General features: G+C 30.2%; 6 protein-coding genes across 6 annotated transcripts, besides 10 other annotated features; 3 read left to right on the top strand and 3 right to left on the bottom strand.

The window, feature by feature from the left end:
* Positions 1 to 2175: 2175 nt before the first annotated feature.
* Positions 2176 to 2212: a mobile genetic element.
* Positions 2213 to 2787: 575 nt separating this feature from the next.
* Positions 2788 to 2825: a mobile genetic element.
* Positions 2826 to 3106: 281 nt separating this feature from the next.
* TVAGG3_0484120 (uncharacterized protein) lies at positions 3107 to 3382 on the top strand (the record flags this gene model as incomplete). The annotated part of the gene is made up of 1 exon (XM_051235951.1): positions 3107 to 3382. One exon carries the CDS (start codon positions 3107 to 3109, stop codon positions 3380 to 3382), a length of 276 nt encoding a protein of 91 aa, XP_051093775.1.
* Positions 3383 to 3861: 479 nt separating this feature from the next.
* Positions 3862 to 3950: a mobile genetic element.
* A 58-nt stretch (positions 3951 to 4008) lies between these two features.
* Positions 4009 to 4301: a mobile genetic element.
* Positions 4302 to 4367: 66 nt separating this feature from the next.
* Positions 4368 to 4548: a mobile genetic element.
* A 61-nt stretch (positions 4549 to 4609) lies between these two features.
* Positions 4610 to 4798: a mobile genetic element.
* A 66-nt stretch (positions 4799 to 4864) lies between these two features.
* Positions 4865 to 4941: a mobile genetic element.
* A 365-nt stretch (positions 4942 to 5306) lies between these two features.
* Positions 5307 to 5347: a mobile genetic element.
* TVAGG3_0484050 (methyltransferase domain-containing protein) lies at positions 5348 to 6148 on the bottom strand (the record flags this gene model as incomplete). Its single annotated transcript, XM_001580523.1, has 1 exon — positions 5348 to 6148. One exon carries the CDS (start codon positions 6146 to 6148, stop codon positions 5348 to 5350), a length of 801 nt encoding a protein of 266 aa, XP_001580573.1.
* A 1515-nt stretch (positions 6149 to 7663) lies between these two features.
* Positions 7664 to 7808: a mobile genetic element.
* Positions 7809 to 8174: 366 nt separating this feature from the next.
* Positions 8175 to 8652: a mobile genetic element.
* Positions 8653 to 9849: 1197 nt separating this feature from the next.
* TVAGG3_0484020 (uncharacterized protein) lies at positions 9850 to 10725 on the top strand (the record flags this gene model as incomplete). Its single annotated transcript, XM_001580522.2, has 1 exon — positions 9891 to 10361. The coding sequence occupies one exon, from the start codon at positions 9891 to 9893 to the stop codon at positions 10359 to 10361; it is 471 nt and encodes a 156-aa protein (XP_001580572.1).
* Positions 10726 to 10937: 212 nt separating this feature from the next.
* On the bottom strand, positions 10938 to 12607 carry TVAGG3_0484010 (glycoprotein 38 family; the record flags this gene model as incomplete). Its single annotated transcript, XM_001580521.2, has 1 exon — positions 10969 to 12357. One exon carries the CDS (start codon positions 12355 to 12357, stop codon positions 10969 to 10971), a length of 1389 nt encoding a protein of 462 aa, XP_001580571.1.
* A 3398-nt stretch (positions 12608 to 16005) lies between these two features.
* On the top strand, positions 16006 to 16263 carry TVAGG3_0484000 (spectrin binding; the record flags this gene model as incomplete). Its single annotated transcript, XM_001580520.1, has 1 exon — positions 16006 to 16263. One exon carries the CDS (start codon positions 16006 to 16008, stop codon positions 16261 to 16263), a length of 258 nt encoding a protein of 85 aa, XP_001580570.1.
* Positions 16264 to 16392: 129 nt separating this feature from the next.
* Positions 16393 to 18551, bottom strand: TVAGG3_0483990 (uncharacterized protein; the record flags this gene model as incomplete). The annotated part of the gene is made up of 1 exon (XM_001580519.1): positions 16482 to 18548. The coding sequence occupies one exon, from the start codon at positions 18546 to 18548 to the stop codon at positions 16482 to 16484; it is 2067 nt and encodes a 688-aa protein (XP_001580569.1).
* Between the last annotated feature and the right edge of the window lie 208 nt (positions 18552 to 18759).

Below are 18759 nucleotides of genomic sequence, written 5' to 3'. Positions count from 1 at the left end.
ATTTTGATTGAAAAATAATATATTATTTATCAGATATAGAATGGATTTTTTCAAATTTAAAAATTCTGAAAAATAAACAGTTTTGTAAAGTAAAAAAAATGAACGAAAACTCGAGACCTCGTATTCCAAATGAATGGGTAAGATATATGTATGAAAAACTTGAAAGTGGTGAGTAAGGATGTCAATTTGGAAGAAAAGTGAGAAAATTCCTAAAATGCGAAAAATGAATTTTCCAAACGTACTTTTTTATCTCATTTTTTTGATTTTGAAAAAAATTTGGAGAGAAGAACTCTTCGTTTTTGAATTTTATCACGATGGTTTTAAAGTATATTAGACACATGTATTGGTATTACTATTTTTGTATATTTTGAGAGAAAATCCCTAAAAAGTGAGAAAATCTAAGACGGTTTGAGAAAATATATAAACTATTGAAAATTTGAATTAAACTTCTAATTTGGAAAAAAGAAATTTGGAAAGAAGAAAATTCAAAAATCGAGATTTAGACTCAGCATCAAATGGAGAACAAAATGTTTCTTCATATGAAGGAAAAAAATTTTTTGTGAAGAAATAGAGTTTTTAAAATTTTATTGTATGTAATGAAATAAACAAATATTAAAATTATTTTTTGATAACAAGAAAATTCCCAATAGAAAATATTTGAGAGAAAGAAAAAAAGAAAATTGAAAAATATTACTCTCCTTTATATTTCATGAGATTTTAAATTTATTCTCATAAAATTAACAATTTTATACGTTTAGATGAAAATAAGTGATTTTGGTTGAAATAGAAATTATTATTTGCTTACAGCTATCAAATAGATTTTTGCTATTTTGATTAAAATTTGTTAATCAAATTAATAAATTTTTTCTAAATATCTTAAATATCTGGATCACTCACTGATACAATGAATTAAACGATAAAAATAATACAAACTCAACTAAGTTTCCTGTTTTTCAACTAAAAAAAATTATGCAAATTAAATTAAATTGTTTATTCAAATATAAAACAAAGATGAAGTAATTACAGTTATCATAAACTTTATGAATAACTCTGTAATTGGTTCAGATTTTCGTAAAAATATTTTTATTAATATCGATAAGAATACGTTTACCTACTATCACAACATATCGATAAACAAGAGTAGAGTGATTTTTATCATCGAAACTTTTTAAAAGCTGTAAGCTGGAAGTAAAAATCTTGTTTTTTCTGAGTTAGTTGTAGAACTATTGATGCACGAGTTATCATTGTGATGTAGAAGGATGTCAATGTACTGACTGAAGGATATGAAGTGAATTGAATTTCATTGCATTTCAATTTGATCAAAATTTGTTGAAATGATATGAATGTGTCAACATCTGTATCACTCTCTTTCACTCCTTCCCTATTCTTTCGAGAACGAAGCTAGCTCAGCTTTCGCTGAGCGAATTGACACTTTTGATGCCCTAAACGTACATGCTCTCAAATTTATCGAAAAAAAATTATACCACCAAAACTAGTATATTCTTATTTTAAATATGATATTATCCTTAGAATCCACACTAGAATATATTTAAATCAACTTTTAAAAAAGTTCGAATCCTGCGCGTCTCACTTTTTAAATTTTCGAAAAGGAAAATTATATTCTCCTAAAATGAAAACAATTTTCCGAATTGACATCCTTATGGTGAGTTAACATACGCAACAGTTTTGAAAAAAGTTCCATATTCTTATCAAAATGTTACAATTTTCAAACAAATTTCAAGAAATACTCTCAAAAAAGCATTCAAAGAAATCGGTGGTACACCAAAAATTAAAAGTGGTCCTCCACAAGAGGAATTAACTCCAGAGTCTCATCACACTTTTCAATGCTCGATTTTTAAAAACTGTTTAAAAATGGAGCTTATATTGAAATAGTGTAGAGACTAAAAATTACCACAGACTATTTCAGAGGATTGAGTTGCCACTCAATCCTCTGAAATAGTCTGTGGTAATTTGCAAAATTAATTTTGAAGGTTCAGAATTCTTATGAAAATTACAAATGTGGGGTTCAAAAATTGTATTGGACTCTCAATATGAATCCAAAACAATTTCAACTCAGTTACAATGCAGTTATTAAGGCAGCAAAATTTCTGGGAATTTACAAAGAAAAAGATAAAAGTAATCCAAAAGCATATTATGTGGATTATGAAGCAATTGTAATAAACAGAAATTCATCAAAAGTGACAGCTCTCAATTTTTTGACATTTGTAAATTCTAAATTGAATGAGAAAAATGAAATAATACTAAGCATAATACAATATTCTAGATTTAATTATAATTAGGAAAAAGTTAGTTTTGAGAGTACTTTTCATAGGCATATAGAATGAAATCTTCTGAAAAATAATATCACATAAACTCATATTATTTTCTAATATATAACTATTTTATATAAAAATCAAATTCAATGATCTTAAAAGCGAAGGATAAACCTCAAAATTTACGAATATAATGAGTGGGAATAGGCGTAAAGCAAAAATTGATATTTCATATGGTTTTATGATAGATAAGCATTATATTCCCACTCATTATATTCGTAAATTTTGAGGTTTATCCTTCGCTTTTAAGATCATTGAATTTGATTTTTATATAAAATAGTTATATATTAGAAAATAAATGAGTTTATGTGATATTATTTTTCAGAAGATTTTGTGTTCTTCTTCAAAATTTTATTTTTTATTAAAAAGAATCTTTACAAAATATACATTTACTTTAATTAATATTTAAAAACGTGCTCTATCAAAAGTTCCAAAAATTCAATATTTTAGCTTTTCTGAGGTGTCACTTTTGATGAATTTCTGTTTACAACACAATTCTTCCAAATACAATCTGGCATGTGGATATTCATTTTTTGAAAGAACCTGAAACTCTACCGGTTTATGGAATAATTGATGACAAAAGTCGTTATTTGTTAGCATTGAAATTGCTTCGTAACAAAAGTTCAACAGAAACTTCAAAAGTGGCAATTGCAACAGTTCAAAAATATGGAGCACCTTTCTGTTTCTGGTCAGATAACGGTAAAGAAAATGAGGGAGAGTTCACAAAATTTTTGAGTACTTATGACATTCAAATCAGAAAATCAGCTCCATACATGCCACGTCAAAATGGCAAAATTGAACGCCTCTGGCCATCACTGGACAAAAATGCTCCAAAGTCTTCAGAATTTGAGAGCATCAATCAGGAATTGGAAGAATTCAGGCAAAAATACAATGACATGCCACATGGCGCTCATCCAAAAATTGGAGTTCGACCATACATTCCAAGAGAGGTTTACAACAAATTTAAGAAATGGACCAAGGATGATAAACCGCTCTGGAAAAAATGTGTTAATAAGCAGTGGGAAGTTGAAGAGATTCCAAACTATTGAAATATTCTATATTTTTTTCAAAAATTCTCATTCAAATTTGAATTTGGTTTTCAAAATTATGAATAAACATTATTTTTATTACACTTGATTTTTAGCTCTGAAGAATCAAAAGAATTTAGCGAGAAAGAATATGCAGCTCACATAGGGGTAGATAAAGATATATCTCGAAAAAAATTGAATTTATTGTAAAGAATGAAGAAGTTCATTTTAAGATTGAGTTGATTTTCAACCAAAACGAGAGAGCATGCAGGCAAATGAAATTCGAAAAGTGAAAGGAATGACATATGCAAAAGAAAAGATTCAAATAACGCAAGCGAAATATAGATCAGTTAAAATCAGAATAAAATTTCGATCTTTTCTACAGGGAACTAAAGGCTATGAGGCACTAATATATAATCAGTGCCTCATAGCCTTTAGTTTGTTATTAAAACGAGAAAACTTGTTCGAAATGATAAACAATTTGCGAACAAGTTTTCTCGTTTTAAGGAGGGAATTGTTCCTTATGATGCATACATTATAAATATATACATCATAAGGAACAATTCCCTCTAGATAGCTGGGAAACTTTCTCTAAATAACTTATCATTTGGAGAAAGTTTCCCAGCTATCTACTGGGAACTAAAGGCTATGAGGCACTAATATATAATCAGTGCCTCATAGCCTTTAGTTTGATATTAAAAACGAGAAAACTTGTTCGAAATGCGAAATGATTGCGAACAAGTTTTCTCACTTCAGCGAGGGAATTGTTCCTTATGATGCATACATTATAAATATATACATCATAAGGAACAATTCCCTCTAGATAGCTGGGAAACTTTCTCTAAATAACTTATCATTTGGAGAAAGTTTCCCAGCTATCTACTGGGAACTAAAGGCTATGAGGCACTGATTATATATTAGTGCCTCATAGCCTTTAGTTTGTTATTAAAAACGAGAAAACTTGTTCGCAATGCGAAATGATTGCGAACAAGTTTTCTCTTCAGGAGGGAATTGTTCCTTATGATGCATACATTATAAATATATACATCATAAGGAACAATTCCCTCTAGATAGCTGGGAAACTTTCTCTAAATAACTTATCATTTGGAGAAAGTTTCCCAGCTATCTACTGGGAACTAAAGGCTATGAGGCACTGATTATATATTAGTGCCTCATAGCCTTTAGTTTGTTATTAAAAACGAGAAAACTTGTTCGCAATGCGAAATGATTGCGAACAAGTTTTCTCACTTCAGCGAGGGAATTGTTCCTTATGATGCATACATTATAAATATATACATCATAAGGAACAATTCCCTCTAGATAGCTGGGAAACTTTCTCTAAATAACTTATCATTTGGAGAAAGTTTCCCAGCTATCTACTGGGAACTAAAGGCTATGAGGCACTGATTATATATTAGTGCCTCATAGCCTTTAGTTTGTTATTAAAAACGAGAAAACTTGTTCGCAATGCGAAATGATTGCGAACAAGTTTTCTCTTAAGGAGGGAATTGTTCCTTATGATGCATACATTATAAATATATACATCATAAGGAACAATTCCCTCTAGATAGCTAGGAAACCCTAAATTAACTATTAATCTTTGAGATATTTTTTATTGAGGTTAATACGTTTTTCTAAATAATTAAAATGTAAAATTTTGATTATGAACTCATCTCTAATATTTTGTCTCTTTAATATATTTGAATCATGATCTTTGAGAAGAGTTCTCAAAAGTATTCACAAAAGCTATTTTTCCTTGAAATTTAAAAATCCTGTTTATCATATATTACCGAATTCAATTCCCTACATATTTCAAAATATTCTATGAACATTTCAATTTTTGAAAAAAAAACATATTTTTTCCAAATATATTTATTATCATATTTCTAATAATATTTCCTAAAGTGTCACTTTTACTTCCTCGACGATTATTTCCCTCTCAAAAAATTCAATAGCTTACATTTTGACAGAACTTAATATGTAACATTACTGTGCATGTGTTGGGTTGTAATTGTTTTTGCCGTTAATAAAAATAGCGACTGTGTAATCGACATCGAATTCTCCTTCTTGGAGACCAATTTCTTTGACTATGAAGCCATTTTCAGAAGCAACACGGAATAAAACTCTTGGATCCATAACGTGAAGGTAAGATCCGGTAGTTTTTTCTGGTTCATTTCCTCCAGCATGGAATTTGAAATCAAAGATCTCTCCTGGCCACTTTTCACCCTTAGCATAGTTTGCATTGTATGTATCAGAGAAATCTCTGTTTGCAAAATGGAATGGAGAGGCAGTAAGAATGAAAAATCTTCCTCCAGGAACAAGCCACTTGGCTGCACGCTTGAATGTCTCTTCTACATCCTTTGGATGGAAGAAATGGAAGACTCTTGACATATGAATCGCACCAATTGAATTTTCTGGGAAATCAAAGTCGTAAGGAATGACGCCAAGACGGAGATATAGCTTTTCTCTGTCTTCTTTAGTTAATTGAGGACTCTTGGCAATGATATCCAGGTGCTTTTGGTCAATTTCATTTGCAATTACTGTGGCTCCAGCTTTTATGGCAGCAATACTTGCAGCACCATAAGCTGCTCCACCATCGAGAACTGGGTACTTGCATGTGGCTGCGTAGTCAACAAATTTCTTTGTGATTCCAAGAATTCCTTGTGTAGCGTAGCCCATTTGGTTCAATGTTGTGATTCTACCATCTGGAGCTGGTGCTGGTATATCGTGGTCAGGGATCTTTTCGAGATCTAAGGTAGATGCCTGAATGCCGAATTTGCTTTGCATAAAAAAAATGAATTGATTTTCAGAGAGTTATCAAATTCATCGTAATAAATGTGACAATTGTAAAATCATAAAAAAATAAATTAATGTAAATGATATACTGAATTGGATTTTCAATAAAATTCGTTCACATTTCAATTTTTTGAATTTTGATTTTGGAAAATTCAATTCATCGTTTTACGGACCAAAATCATTATCAAACGATTTGCTAATAAAACATGTACCAAGATGATCAGCGGGTACAGCTGTGTTTATTGTTTATTATCATGATTTTAGGCAAAATATTTTCTATTGAAGTAAACAGTATTACATTGCTATTCTGCAACTGAATCATCAAGAAAATTCATTAAAATCAAAAACGTTATTGGTTAATTTTGAATGTAAAATTTAAACTTTCAAATTTTGAATTGAAATTCAAAAATATGAAAAGTGACACATAATTGAAAGAATTATTTTTATGGATTGTGAGAGTGATTTTACATTAGTATTTTGATTTTAATAAATTTTATTGTTCATAAGATAATGGTTAATTGCAATAGTAAATTTTATAAGCTCACAAAAAATAATCCAAACCCGCAGTTCTCAATTGAAAATCTTCATAAAAAATCATATTAATGAGAGAAAATACTTTAAACATTCACAATTGATGTTTATTATTTACCAAATATGATGTTACTCATACCATTAAAAAAAAAGTAAGTTTTATCATATCGTTATACTTGTTTATCAAACTATTTTCTTCTGTAGTTAAGATAAAGATGAGTTATAAATTTCAAATTTATAGTTCAAACAATTAAATTTACAAAAATATGAATTTTTTCTGTTTTTACTTAAATAATAGCGTTACAACAAGCTATATAATCTATGGCAAGAAAGTTCTATTTCTGATATTAATTGCAAAAAAAATATTATATGAGATCCTCTTATTTTTAGAAACTCCCGAGTTTATTGAACAGAATTCCATTCAAACAACATCACTCAATAAATTTCACAAAGATATCTATCTACGACTAACTGTATCTCTCTCTCAAATATTGAAATCTAAAATTTTGATGACATCTGTGAACAATTTTTTGGTCGAAGCACATATGTTCAGCTAATAAAGAAATACTTTTATAATTTCAAAATCACGAGTCCAAATCTTCAGAAAAATTGTGAGTTTTGCTTTCAATTTTATGAAAAGTATAATTATTTAACTTTTTATTTGAAAAAATGCCAGCGTCTTTGAAAAAAAAGACTACATTTATGATGTAATTATAATAGCTTGCTAATTCATTTTATAACTGATTCTCAATTCAAAATACTTAAAAATTGAAAAGAAAATCATTTTACCAATAATGTCTGAAAGCATAGTTGGGATAGACCTGTCTACACATAACATTTATGCCACTTATATAGGAAATACTAGAAGTGAACGAAACACCATTTTACCAATTTGGTTTCAGGGTGAAGTATCATTTCCAGCATATCTTTTAGTCGATGAAAATGGAAATAAAATTATTTCAAATAATCTTAAACGGCAAACCCAAATTTTAGCTAAAAGTGACAGGGAAAATTGCTCGGTTCTACATTCAAAATAAATTTCATTAATTTTTACGTACATATTAAGGTACTTATCTTCTACATATATAATCTTCATTAGATATATACATGATAAATAAAAGAGTAGGTGCCAAAAGTGCTTACTCTTAAACAACCGTCGGATTTCCGGGTGAAATCGTGACACACTTTCGTCTTTCGTAGGCAGTGGTGGTTGTTACAAAAGGTAACTTCGAATGTAGCGTGAAATCTGCAAAAAAAATTCTGAAATTTGAATGGAGAACACAAAAATTGAATAGTTTACGTCAATAAAAAAGAGAAAAATGAAGCCAATGTGTCTCGAACCTAGGACTTAGAGCAGCAATCCCACTGTTTATCCCATTACACTACATGCATCTCTCACCTCAGTGAATGAGATCAACTATATGATAACCTTTTCCCCATTATATTCTTGTGGAAAAGTGACAAATAGCAACTTTGACCCTCTCTCATAAATAAAATTCATAAAACATTAAAAATCAAAAAATTAGATGAACCTTGGCAATTAAACTTTATTAAATAATAGTTGTTTATAAATTATATTATCATTTAATATTATTTTGATAATGAAGATTTTATTTTGCAATAATATAAACAAAATTTTTTACCTTATGAACTTTTGATGGAAATATGCAAATTTAAAATAATAAAGAAAGCCGCGAGCGAAGCGATCGGCTTAGTTCGAAGATTTTGATTCAAATCTTTGCTGATCTGTAATTCGCGGAAGCCGCGAGCGAATCGAGCGGCTTAGGTCTAAGATTTTGATTCAAATCTTTGCTTATATTCCTTAAATTCTTTATGAAACTCGCAACAGTTCCATAAAAAATTTTAAATTCTAAACTGTCGAAATTACCGATCGGTAATCACACCCTTCACAGGTGTGTCACTTTTTACAAATGTGTTACTTTTAGCTAAAATTACCCCTACTCGTACAATCATTAATTGGAAAGGTTGATTTCAAAATTACTCATGATGCATCAAATGATCCCATTATCACTATTGATAGCAAAACCTATTCACCTGTTGATTTTTTTACACAAATATTTAAACATGTCATAAAAAATTATCACGATTGTTCATTAAATGAAACAAATAAATGTGTTATTGCAGTTCCTACATTCTTTAACGATAATCAGATAAAAGCCACTGAAGGAGCAGCTCGAAGTTCAGGCTTTAATGAGGTAAAGTTCATTAGTGCCCCAATTGCCGCAGCATATGAGTTTCATCGCAACGATCCAATAGATAAAGTCAATATTTTGGTTTTTGACTTTGGTGAAAGTTCCCTTGATGTTTCCATTGTAAATATTGATGGAAACAAATTCACACTCAAAGGAAATGTTCATTCATCAGAAGTTAGTGGATCAAAAATCGATGATATATTGATGAATTATACATTAAATGAAATCAGGAAAAAGGAAGAAGATTTCGAACCAAAATCTCTCAGCAAAATGAAAATGCTGTATCTTAGGAGAGAATGCGAAAAAGCAAAATGTTATCTTTCTGTGGTGCCTGGTACCTATATTTATTTTCCTAGTATGTGTAAAAATCTAGACAGAGTTATAATCAAGCGCCATAAGTTTGAATACTTAATAGGTGATGAGATCCTTGTAAAAATGGAACATACTATTAGCAGGTTGATGAGGAATGTTGGTTTAACAGAAGAAGACATCTACAAAGTACAACTTGTTGGTGGATGTAGTAAAATTCCTATAGTTTTTGAAATTCTTGAGTAAAACTTCCCAAAAAAGGTAACCAATCCAGGAAAGTCACTAAATATTGTTGCCATGGGTGCAGCAGCATATGCCAAAAGCGTATATTTATAAGTATTATTTTACTTTGATTGATTAAATGAACACTTTCATCAAATTATATAGATATCAATTAAAATATCCTGAAATTAAATCATTATATAATATTGTTCTAACTTCATATTGGTTAAGACAGCATTAAAAATATGCTTTAGTCTAAATATTGGAAAAATGTTTTAGTATATATTTTAAACAATTGATATCGATAATGATCTAATTTTTAAAGTTTGTGATCATAATACTTGAAGGAAATATGTTATTACTTGTCCCAAAAACATTTTCATGTTTACCTCAAAAAAATCAAAAGAATGAACTTCCCTTTTTTCACTTTTGGCGGGCTTTTTTTTACAAAATTTTAGATGGGAAAGAAGAAAGGGTCCGATTCAGAAGAAGATTTTGATATGCTTGGTGATCTAGATGACGATGATGATTTTGAACTTAGCGATGATGAGCCAGCAGTTAAAAAACCAAAAGTAAAAGGAGCTCCATCTCCAAAAAAGGCTGCACCAAAAGCTGCAAAGCCAGCAAAACCGAAAAAAGAAAAGGCTGCACCAAAGATGCCATCAGATGAAGCTTTAGAGGACTCAGCAGATGAAAAATCATTCGTTGTAGATGATGACGATGACTTAGATGCCCCACCAAAGCCAAAACCAAAGAAAGAATCAAAGCCAAAAGCAAGCTCCACTAAAACAACTACAGCAGCTCCTGCTCCAAGAGTTCCAAAACCATTTACTGGAGGAGCGAGCCTAAACTTTGGTTCGAATACACATTTACAGGCTCCACGTAGAGTTGGACTTAGTAAAAACGTCCAGCCTCCGCCTCTTCATTAATATTTCAAAAAATTACTTATGTTTATTGCGAAATACTTCATGAAATCGCAAGGGATAGTCTTGACCTACGATTTTATCATTTCAATGTTTATAAAAATATACTATTTAAAGTTACATTTTCATTCAATTTTATCGGCGCGAAGCTTCTTCAATCATCGCACAGCAGGCAGGCTTAGTATTATACTGTCAAGTCAAAGTTACCGACTAATCCATACTTAAATTCAAAGAATTTACAAAATCACAGATTTTCTTGGCTCCTGTTACTCACCAAGTATCAAGAAGTCATTGCTATCAGAATCAACCTGTTATGGCATTAGGCGATAACTATTCTATGGTCACATTGTACCTTTTGGAAAATAAATAATATTTCTATTAATCAAATATGACGTCTTATCTCAGATCAATTGATTTAAAGTGATTGATATAATAAGAATTGTCAAAAATTGCTATAATATAATAACTCAAAATTTCTTTGACAACACTCTCCATAATTTTTGATCATTCTATATTTTAAATAATAGATTTTGATAAATCAAAGCTAATTTCTGACATAAATAATAAAATTCATTATATTACTAAGAGTTATATTTTAGTGTTTAGTCAAAATTTAGACTCTTTCTCCTGATCCTGATTCATTGTTTTTAGACTTGTTCCTAAAAACAAAGAACCCCACGAGAATACAGATGAGTGCAATAAAATCAATAACACCAATTACAATTCCTACAATTGCTAGAGTATAGAGACCACCATTATTGGAAATATTCTTTAAACTGCAGTTTATAGTGTTCTTTTTCAGTTCTTCCTCTGTTTTAACTCCAATTGGAATATCGAAGAGAATATCATCTGGGAAGAGAGATTCTTCTGGCTCTTTTGTTGATTCCTCTACTTCTTTAATATTGATTTCAACATTGACATCACCTGGTTCTCCTTCCATATCTGGATTTAATGTTGCCCAGATCGTTTTTCCTTTGAGCTTTTTCTCTCTAGCTTCGCCTGCACTGTTACGAAGAACACCGATAACTTTTTTATGATCTGTGGTGACTTCTATTTCTTTATTTTGTGCACTATGCGATTGAAGTATTAATGATTTCGATGATTGATTCGTAAACTGAAGTTTTTCTTTCATGTTGAGAGAATTCTTTGTTGTGAAAATAGAACTCAATGTTCCCTCATTTGTAGATTGAGGTTGATTAATTGAAACAATATGGACTTTGCACTCCCTTGTTGAATCAGAACAGTTTATAATGCTTAAATAATTTCCTGCAACACTGAATGGATTTTCTACTTCTATTGGTTTCTTTTGTGAATTTAATAAATTGTAAAATGTAGCTTTGAATTTGTCTTTTGATGCATACACAAAACTTCCGTTTGTACATACAGACTTTCCAACACCAATTGTAACAATCTTACTAATAATATTATTATCCATTTTTATTATTTCTTCACATGGTAAATTATCTGGTAAAAATGTTTCACCTGGCCAGTTTGTGAATATATTTCGATGATCTCTTGTATATGCTTTAATTTGATCAAGTGTGTAAGCTCCTTCTTCTGGAAGAATATAGAAAATATCATCTCCAAAAGGATATGAACATCCATCCAAGACCGGAGCAGATGAATTTGTTTCACAAATAATCTCTACAGTTTCTGATGTATATCCTTCAGTTGTAATATTTGGGGAAATTTTTAGGTAAAACATATTTCCGCTGGAGATATCATTTGCTTTGGAATAAATTCCAGATTTGTCATATACTTCGCCATTAATTTGGGATTTTTCTGCTTTAATGGTAAATTTTAGTGGGATATTATTTTGAGCATAAATATTAAGGAATTGATTTTGTGAAATCGTAATACTTGTTTTGAAATTTTTTAATGTGGAAAAAATTCCATAATATTTACATTCTGAAATAGAATATGACATTTTAATTTGAAAGAATGAAATAGTAATTTGCTGATTGGGGTCTTTTGGAGTGATTTTAATTAGTGTAGAATTCATATATGAACCAATTACTGATGGATTTAGAATATTTTCGTGTAATTATCCAACACTGTTTTGGTTGAAATTATAGAATTGATAAGAAGCTGTAAAATCTTTATCAGCCTTTATAAAAACAGGTCTATCAATGCAGATATCAGAATTTCCATTGAAAGTTCGGGTTAATACTTCTCCACGATATGGTATTACCATATCGTATAAGCCACACTCATCAAGACCTGGTAATAGCCTAAATGGGAGAATGAAAAATATTGCAAACATCAAAATGATATCAATGAAATTTTCATAAATTGAGAATATTCAATTTTGAGTCTGTTTTGAATTAACATATCTGAAATATCTATATCTATATAATATTAATATTAAAATGAATAAAAAAGAAAATATTCAGAGTGAAACTTTATCTTTATTAAATGAATCAAAAATTTTGAAGCCGATATATATAGAAATTAATATATCATATGTAGATACAGATTATCTAATTTGTTTTTTAAGAGTTTTTTCATGTCTCTCTCAAAATTGAAGGAAGACTAATAATAAAATTAAAACCTCGTTATTTCTGCTTATTGAATTATATACTTTAATAAAATCCAATTTACAGATTGAGGAGCGACGTTGGGTATTCAAGACAGAATTTAGATCTTTTCGGTTTTGCCCTCAAAAATTGAAAGAAGGTATTTCAAGTTTAGTTATTCTAAATCAATATATAATAACAAAGCTAAATTTAAAATTAAACACTTTTGAAAGAATTGAGAATCGAATATAATTTTTTTACTTGACATTTCAAATTTAGAATGCAAACATATAACATTATATTTGCACTTTTTTCTGATGAAATCAGAAAAAAGTGCAAATATAATGATAATTTTTTAAGAAAAGCCATTTTTAGTATGATTTTAAGGATCTCGTTTGGAGAAATAACGGCTGGGATCTCCAAATTCCAAAAAATAAGCTTCTCCAATTTGGTAAATTTTAATGTAAATTATACCCTATTTTTTACAAATATTACCCCCTAGTTTCTTATCAAAATGTCAAATTTTAACTTTACAAACCATTAGATTTGTAAAGTTTGAATTGTCAAAACTCCCAATGAGTTCACCTCACATTTTCTCCATGGAGACGTGGAGAAAGTATTCAATTTTGAATTGGTGAAGAAGACAGACTAGTTCAATTTCTCCATGGAGATGGAGAAATGGAGAAGCTTTGGAGACGGGCATTGCCTTCGTTTTCATGGAGACTTCCTATGGGCAATATTTTTGGGATTTCAATGATCTACTGATCCCAGTATATAGTTCCAATATTTATTTAGATTTTTTATTTGGATTTTTATTTCTTCGATACTTACTCAACATTTATGGCGAATTTATATTATATTTCACCTATAGATATTATTCAACACCATATTACAGAATTTATATGCATTTTCAATTTAAAGCAATCTTTATTTGATAATACGAATGAAACTACAATACCTTTCATCGAAGCTATTAATGATCTCTCTTAGATCATCAATAAAATAAAATCTCAAATATTTTTCTTTGATTCCCAATAAAATCGGTTTAGCCTAAGGGAGTTTGCTTTCGCATTTCTATGTTGATTACTTTCATTTATATTATTCATGAATTTACAAAAATATTCCTTGATATAATTTGCCAATTCTTAATTAAATGTTAAGTACTTTCTCTATATCAAGTTTGAGCATAAACCGAGTTAAATTTAGGAATATAACTGATGTTTAGATATATATTTTGCCAATTTGAAGTTTACAATTTGTAAAGTGTCTCCAAACTGAATTTTAGAGTTGGAGAAGATTTTTCTCCATACGGGATCCTTAATGATTTCCTTAATTTTATTATAAAGGTTATAAATCAAATGTAGTTCTTGAATTTGGAAAGAATACATTTTTTTTTTTACTAAGTTCGCAGATACAGATGTAAGTAGTCTAAATAATACTTGTAGGCTATAGATTATCAAATTCAATAGTATTTGTTAAATTTGTACATTAATACAAGCATGTGATTTTAAGTCAGATTGAGATGAATAAAGTTTGGTGATCTACAGTGTGAAGGCATAAACTTACAACATCCCTTTATGCCAAAAAATCAAATTTCATATAATATTATTTTGTGCCTCAGGTAGCTACGCTTGCCATTCGGACAAGCAGCTACCAACGGCAAAATATAAATATTGAATATATGAGTTCACCCAAACTCTCTGAAGTTTTTGGAGAATTTTATCGTCATTTGTTCGAAAAGCATTTATAATGAATTCCGATTCTTAATGTATTGTAATAACCAAACAATAGGCTTTTTGTGAGTTTGAATGATAATTAAATAATATATCTTATGAAAAATTGAATTCTTCGCTATTTGGTTGGCGCAATGCGCCAACCAAATAGCGAAGAATAATAATATATATTTACTTAAAATATGATTAAAATTTCTGAACGAAAACTAACCGGATAATCATATTGCACTAGACATTTCTATTGCTATCATGTCATTTCTCATCAATAGACTTAATCAAAATTCATAAATTATACCCTCAATTTTTAACGTTTGCAACTCCAAAAACCAGGTGTTTTTCCAGAACTACCATCTAGGATGAGTCCTAGGAGCTATAATTCTAGGGTTAGATGATACCCACTTAGTACTTTTATTTGTATATGTTTTAATGGAATTTGGTGAGGGGTCATGAAATTCGTATCTAATTTGCTATCATCTAAGCTGGTAAAAGTTAGAGAAAGCTATTTACTGGTTGTATATTACAAATATACCTTGTAATAGAAAATATAAGTGTTTGTGATTTAAATTCGCTCAATTAGCTCGAAAATTTGTTTTATATCCATGACAAACTAACACAATCCTATTTATGTGATTTCCAATCTGTTCCCAAAATATATCAGCATGAATATATATATATTGATATTATTTGCAATTTCATCATTAAATAGTACTTTTTTCCCTATTTTTAATTTAGAAATAGTATATTTATATGATAGCGACACAATATTTTAATTAAAAAATATATGTTATCGATCATCACACTCAAATTGAATTTCAAAAATTTTAGAATTTTTCAATTTCAATATTGAAAATATATTTCTTATATCATAGCGATTCATGTTATAATAATATGGAGAAAAATATTGTTTTAAATCTAAAATTTAAAATGAATGATTGGGCATTACATTAATCCAATTTATTGTTTATTTGTTAATCTAGTGGAAACAATTAATATTTTGGAGAAACAAAAATTTGAAATTTGAAATTTGATGTTGGTCTTATTCATAAGCATTAATTTTTCCAAATCGTGTTTGCTGATGAAACCCCACTTCATTATGCAGCACGCTATAATAGTAAAGAAACGGTCGAAGTTCTCATTTCACATGGTGCAAATATCCATGAAAATGGTAAATATGGAGAAACCCCACTTTTTACAGCAGCAGGTAATAATAATAATATAGAAATTGCCGAAATTCTCATTTCACACGGTGCAAATGTCAATGAAAAGATTAATTCTGATGAAACTCCACTCATACGTGCAGCAAATTATAATAATACAGAAATTGCCGAACTTCTTATTTCACATGGTGCAGATGTCAATGAAAAAAATTATGATGGATATACCGCAATTCATATTACAGCAATGTCAAAAGGACGAACCGAAATTGCCGAAGTTCTCATTTCACATGGTGCAAATATTCATGCAAAAAATTATGAAGGAAATACTCCACTTAGTGTTGCAGCAACTTATGATACGCCAGAAATTGCTGAACTTCTTATTTCACATGGTGCAAATATCAATGAAAAAAATAAATATGAATTTACCCCTCTTGATTTAGCAACATCACGTTTTAGTAAAGAAACTACCAAAGTTCTCAAATCACATGGCGCGCGTAATTAGAAACGGATATATATCCTGAATCATCAAAACAAATTCTAATAAGTGGAATAAAAATTCTCAGATATGACAAAAACTTTTTTTTTCATTTTCCTGTTGATATCATACAAAGAAATAAAGGAATCTGTTATTGTTAAACTAAAATACAGAAAATTTATAATAATATCTATATAAAAAAACAAATAAAATAAAAATAATATTATTTGAGAATTATTGAAGAGTTATTGCTTTGGCTGTTCTCCATCTTTCTCAATATTTCTAAAATGGTCCTGAACTTCAGTCATTGCCGCTTGAATTTCAGGTTCCTCTTTGACATAATAGAAAAGAGCGCTTTCCAGGGCATACCATCCATGTTCTTCAGCTTCAGAGCAAAGATCCCTGAAGCACGCGCTGTCGAAAGCTATACTTCCCAAAATAATATACACGGACATCAAACCTTTCGCTTTTCCTAGGATTGCGACCTTCCTGAAGAGTTCTCCTATGATTCGGATATCGTAGCTCCCGGTTATCTTGGAGAGCATCGATAGTCTTTGGCAGATTTCCAAAATTATCCGAAAAGAAACCAATAAATTCTGTGGTCGGACTAAAGAAACCCTCATTACGCAATCCCAGAGCACGTTGTTCGCTGCCTGACCGCGGAAATGAGATTCTAGTTCATCGATCTGCTGGTTGAGCTGGTCTATTTTGGAGCTCCACCATGAATCTAAAATATCTAATTTCTTTTCAACGCCAACAATGAAAGTCGGTAGGTACATCTGCAAAAGCCTAATATACTGATTCTGTTTTATGTAATTACTATCGAAAAGATTCGATGCTTTCTGAAATGCGTAATTTATCATTTGATAGCCTCTTTTAAAGGAAAGCGTCGCTGCAGTTGTTGCTACTTGGTCTGTAACCATGTCAAGGCAGTGCTGGGAAACCTCAAACCATTTCTTCATCTCGGATATCGAAACCATAAATCTCATTAACTGTTCGAAAAGAGTTGCGTCATGTTCCAATGCTTCTATTGATTTTTTCAGAGTATACTCCAAGAGATCGTGTGGAAAATTATAAATATCTCGCTTCGACATCAAAAATTCAAAAGGTTCGATGTTTGCTTGGTCCGCGTGGGTCTGTATTTCACGCCAGAGCGTATCGAACTTCGGATTTACGAGCGGCTCCTTTTCTGGGATGGAAAAAACTAAAGGACGAATAATTTGGTGATTTGGGAGTTTTCTCTTTGGAAAAATCTTGAACCAGAAGACGGCGTTCTTCGGATTTGTTTCTGTATTGTTTGTTGTGACTGATTGAGGAATTTGAATGACTTTTTGCATTAATTTGGCTAATGCAAGGAAATCATGAGAAGTAGTTAAGAATAATACGTACTGGTGCTTGAATGTGTGATACATGTCTGGTATTTCGATTCCTGAGTCTGTTTCGATCATTTTATTTACTATTCCTTCTAATGAGTGCTGATCTGATATGAAATTATCGATAACTTGGTTTAATATCGGTAGTTTTTCGGAAAATCCACTGGCAGAAAACCAAATGGATGCTGTATATCGTATGATTGTGTTGATTAAAAATTCTCCTGTGGCAGTAACGCCCCAATTGTCTTTCATTAGCTTTATAATGACTGAGTGATAGTGCATGATGCAAGTACTAGCGCCAAATAATAATGTCTTTAAATAATTTTTGTAAAATTCGAGAAAACTTTGGTTTAATTCGGATCCTGAGATACGAGAATCGGACATCAAGCTTATCGCAAATGGATTTATTGTATTTTCAATATACTTTTGTATACATGTTGTTCTGAAAAATGGAATTAAAATTTCAGAACCAACAGTAATATCGCATTTCATGATAACCTGTGCGTAAAATGTAAATGCAAAATTGATATGTTCCTGAGAGGAGTAATATCCAAATAAAGAAGGAAGAGATGAGTGGATTATATAATTAAATAAAGGAGTATCTTTCTCATTTAGCAGGGCATCGAGTAATGCGATAGGATTGGAGTGAATGAATTGAAATAAATGTGATGCTTGCTGTAGTAATTGTGGAGATACACGAGGTGGAACAACTAATGTGGGTTTAAATACGAATGTTGGGCGCTCAGTTTTGTCTGGAAGGTAGTTACTATATTGTGTTTTGTTAAGTAATGTCGGTATAAGTGAAATGGCTCTATGAGTTAAAATTATTTGTTCTCTGATGTGTTCTACGTCCTTTGCGTTCTGACTTAACAAAAGTTCGGCAGACCGCGGAACATATTTGAGTAAATACTCATAGTATTGATATAATTCTTCATCCATTTTTAAAAAACAAAAATTGAAAAAAAAAATAAAAATAAAATTTATAAGGATACTTTCAGACCAAACTGCTTGTATCGTTTTTAAATATGAGATTAATCTATCTAGCTAAGAGTTTAATACGGCATCTATGATGTTATTAAACTTTCACAAGATATCTCTGTTTACTTATACATACTAAATTTTTTGGGAGAACTCAAATTACTTGAAGTTT

Source organism: Trichomonas vaginalis, chromosome II, assembly GCF_026262505.1.
Source record: "Trichomonas vaginalis G3 chromosome II, whole genome shotgun sequence".
Classification (NCBI taxonomy): domain Eukaryota; phylum Parabasalia; order Trichomonadida; family Trichomonadidae; genus Trichomonas; species Trichomonas vaginalis.
Note: the sequence above shows the minus strand (reverse complement) of the source record. Positions and strands in the feature narration are given on the sequence as shown.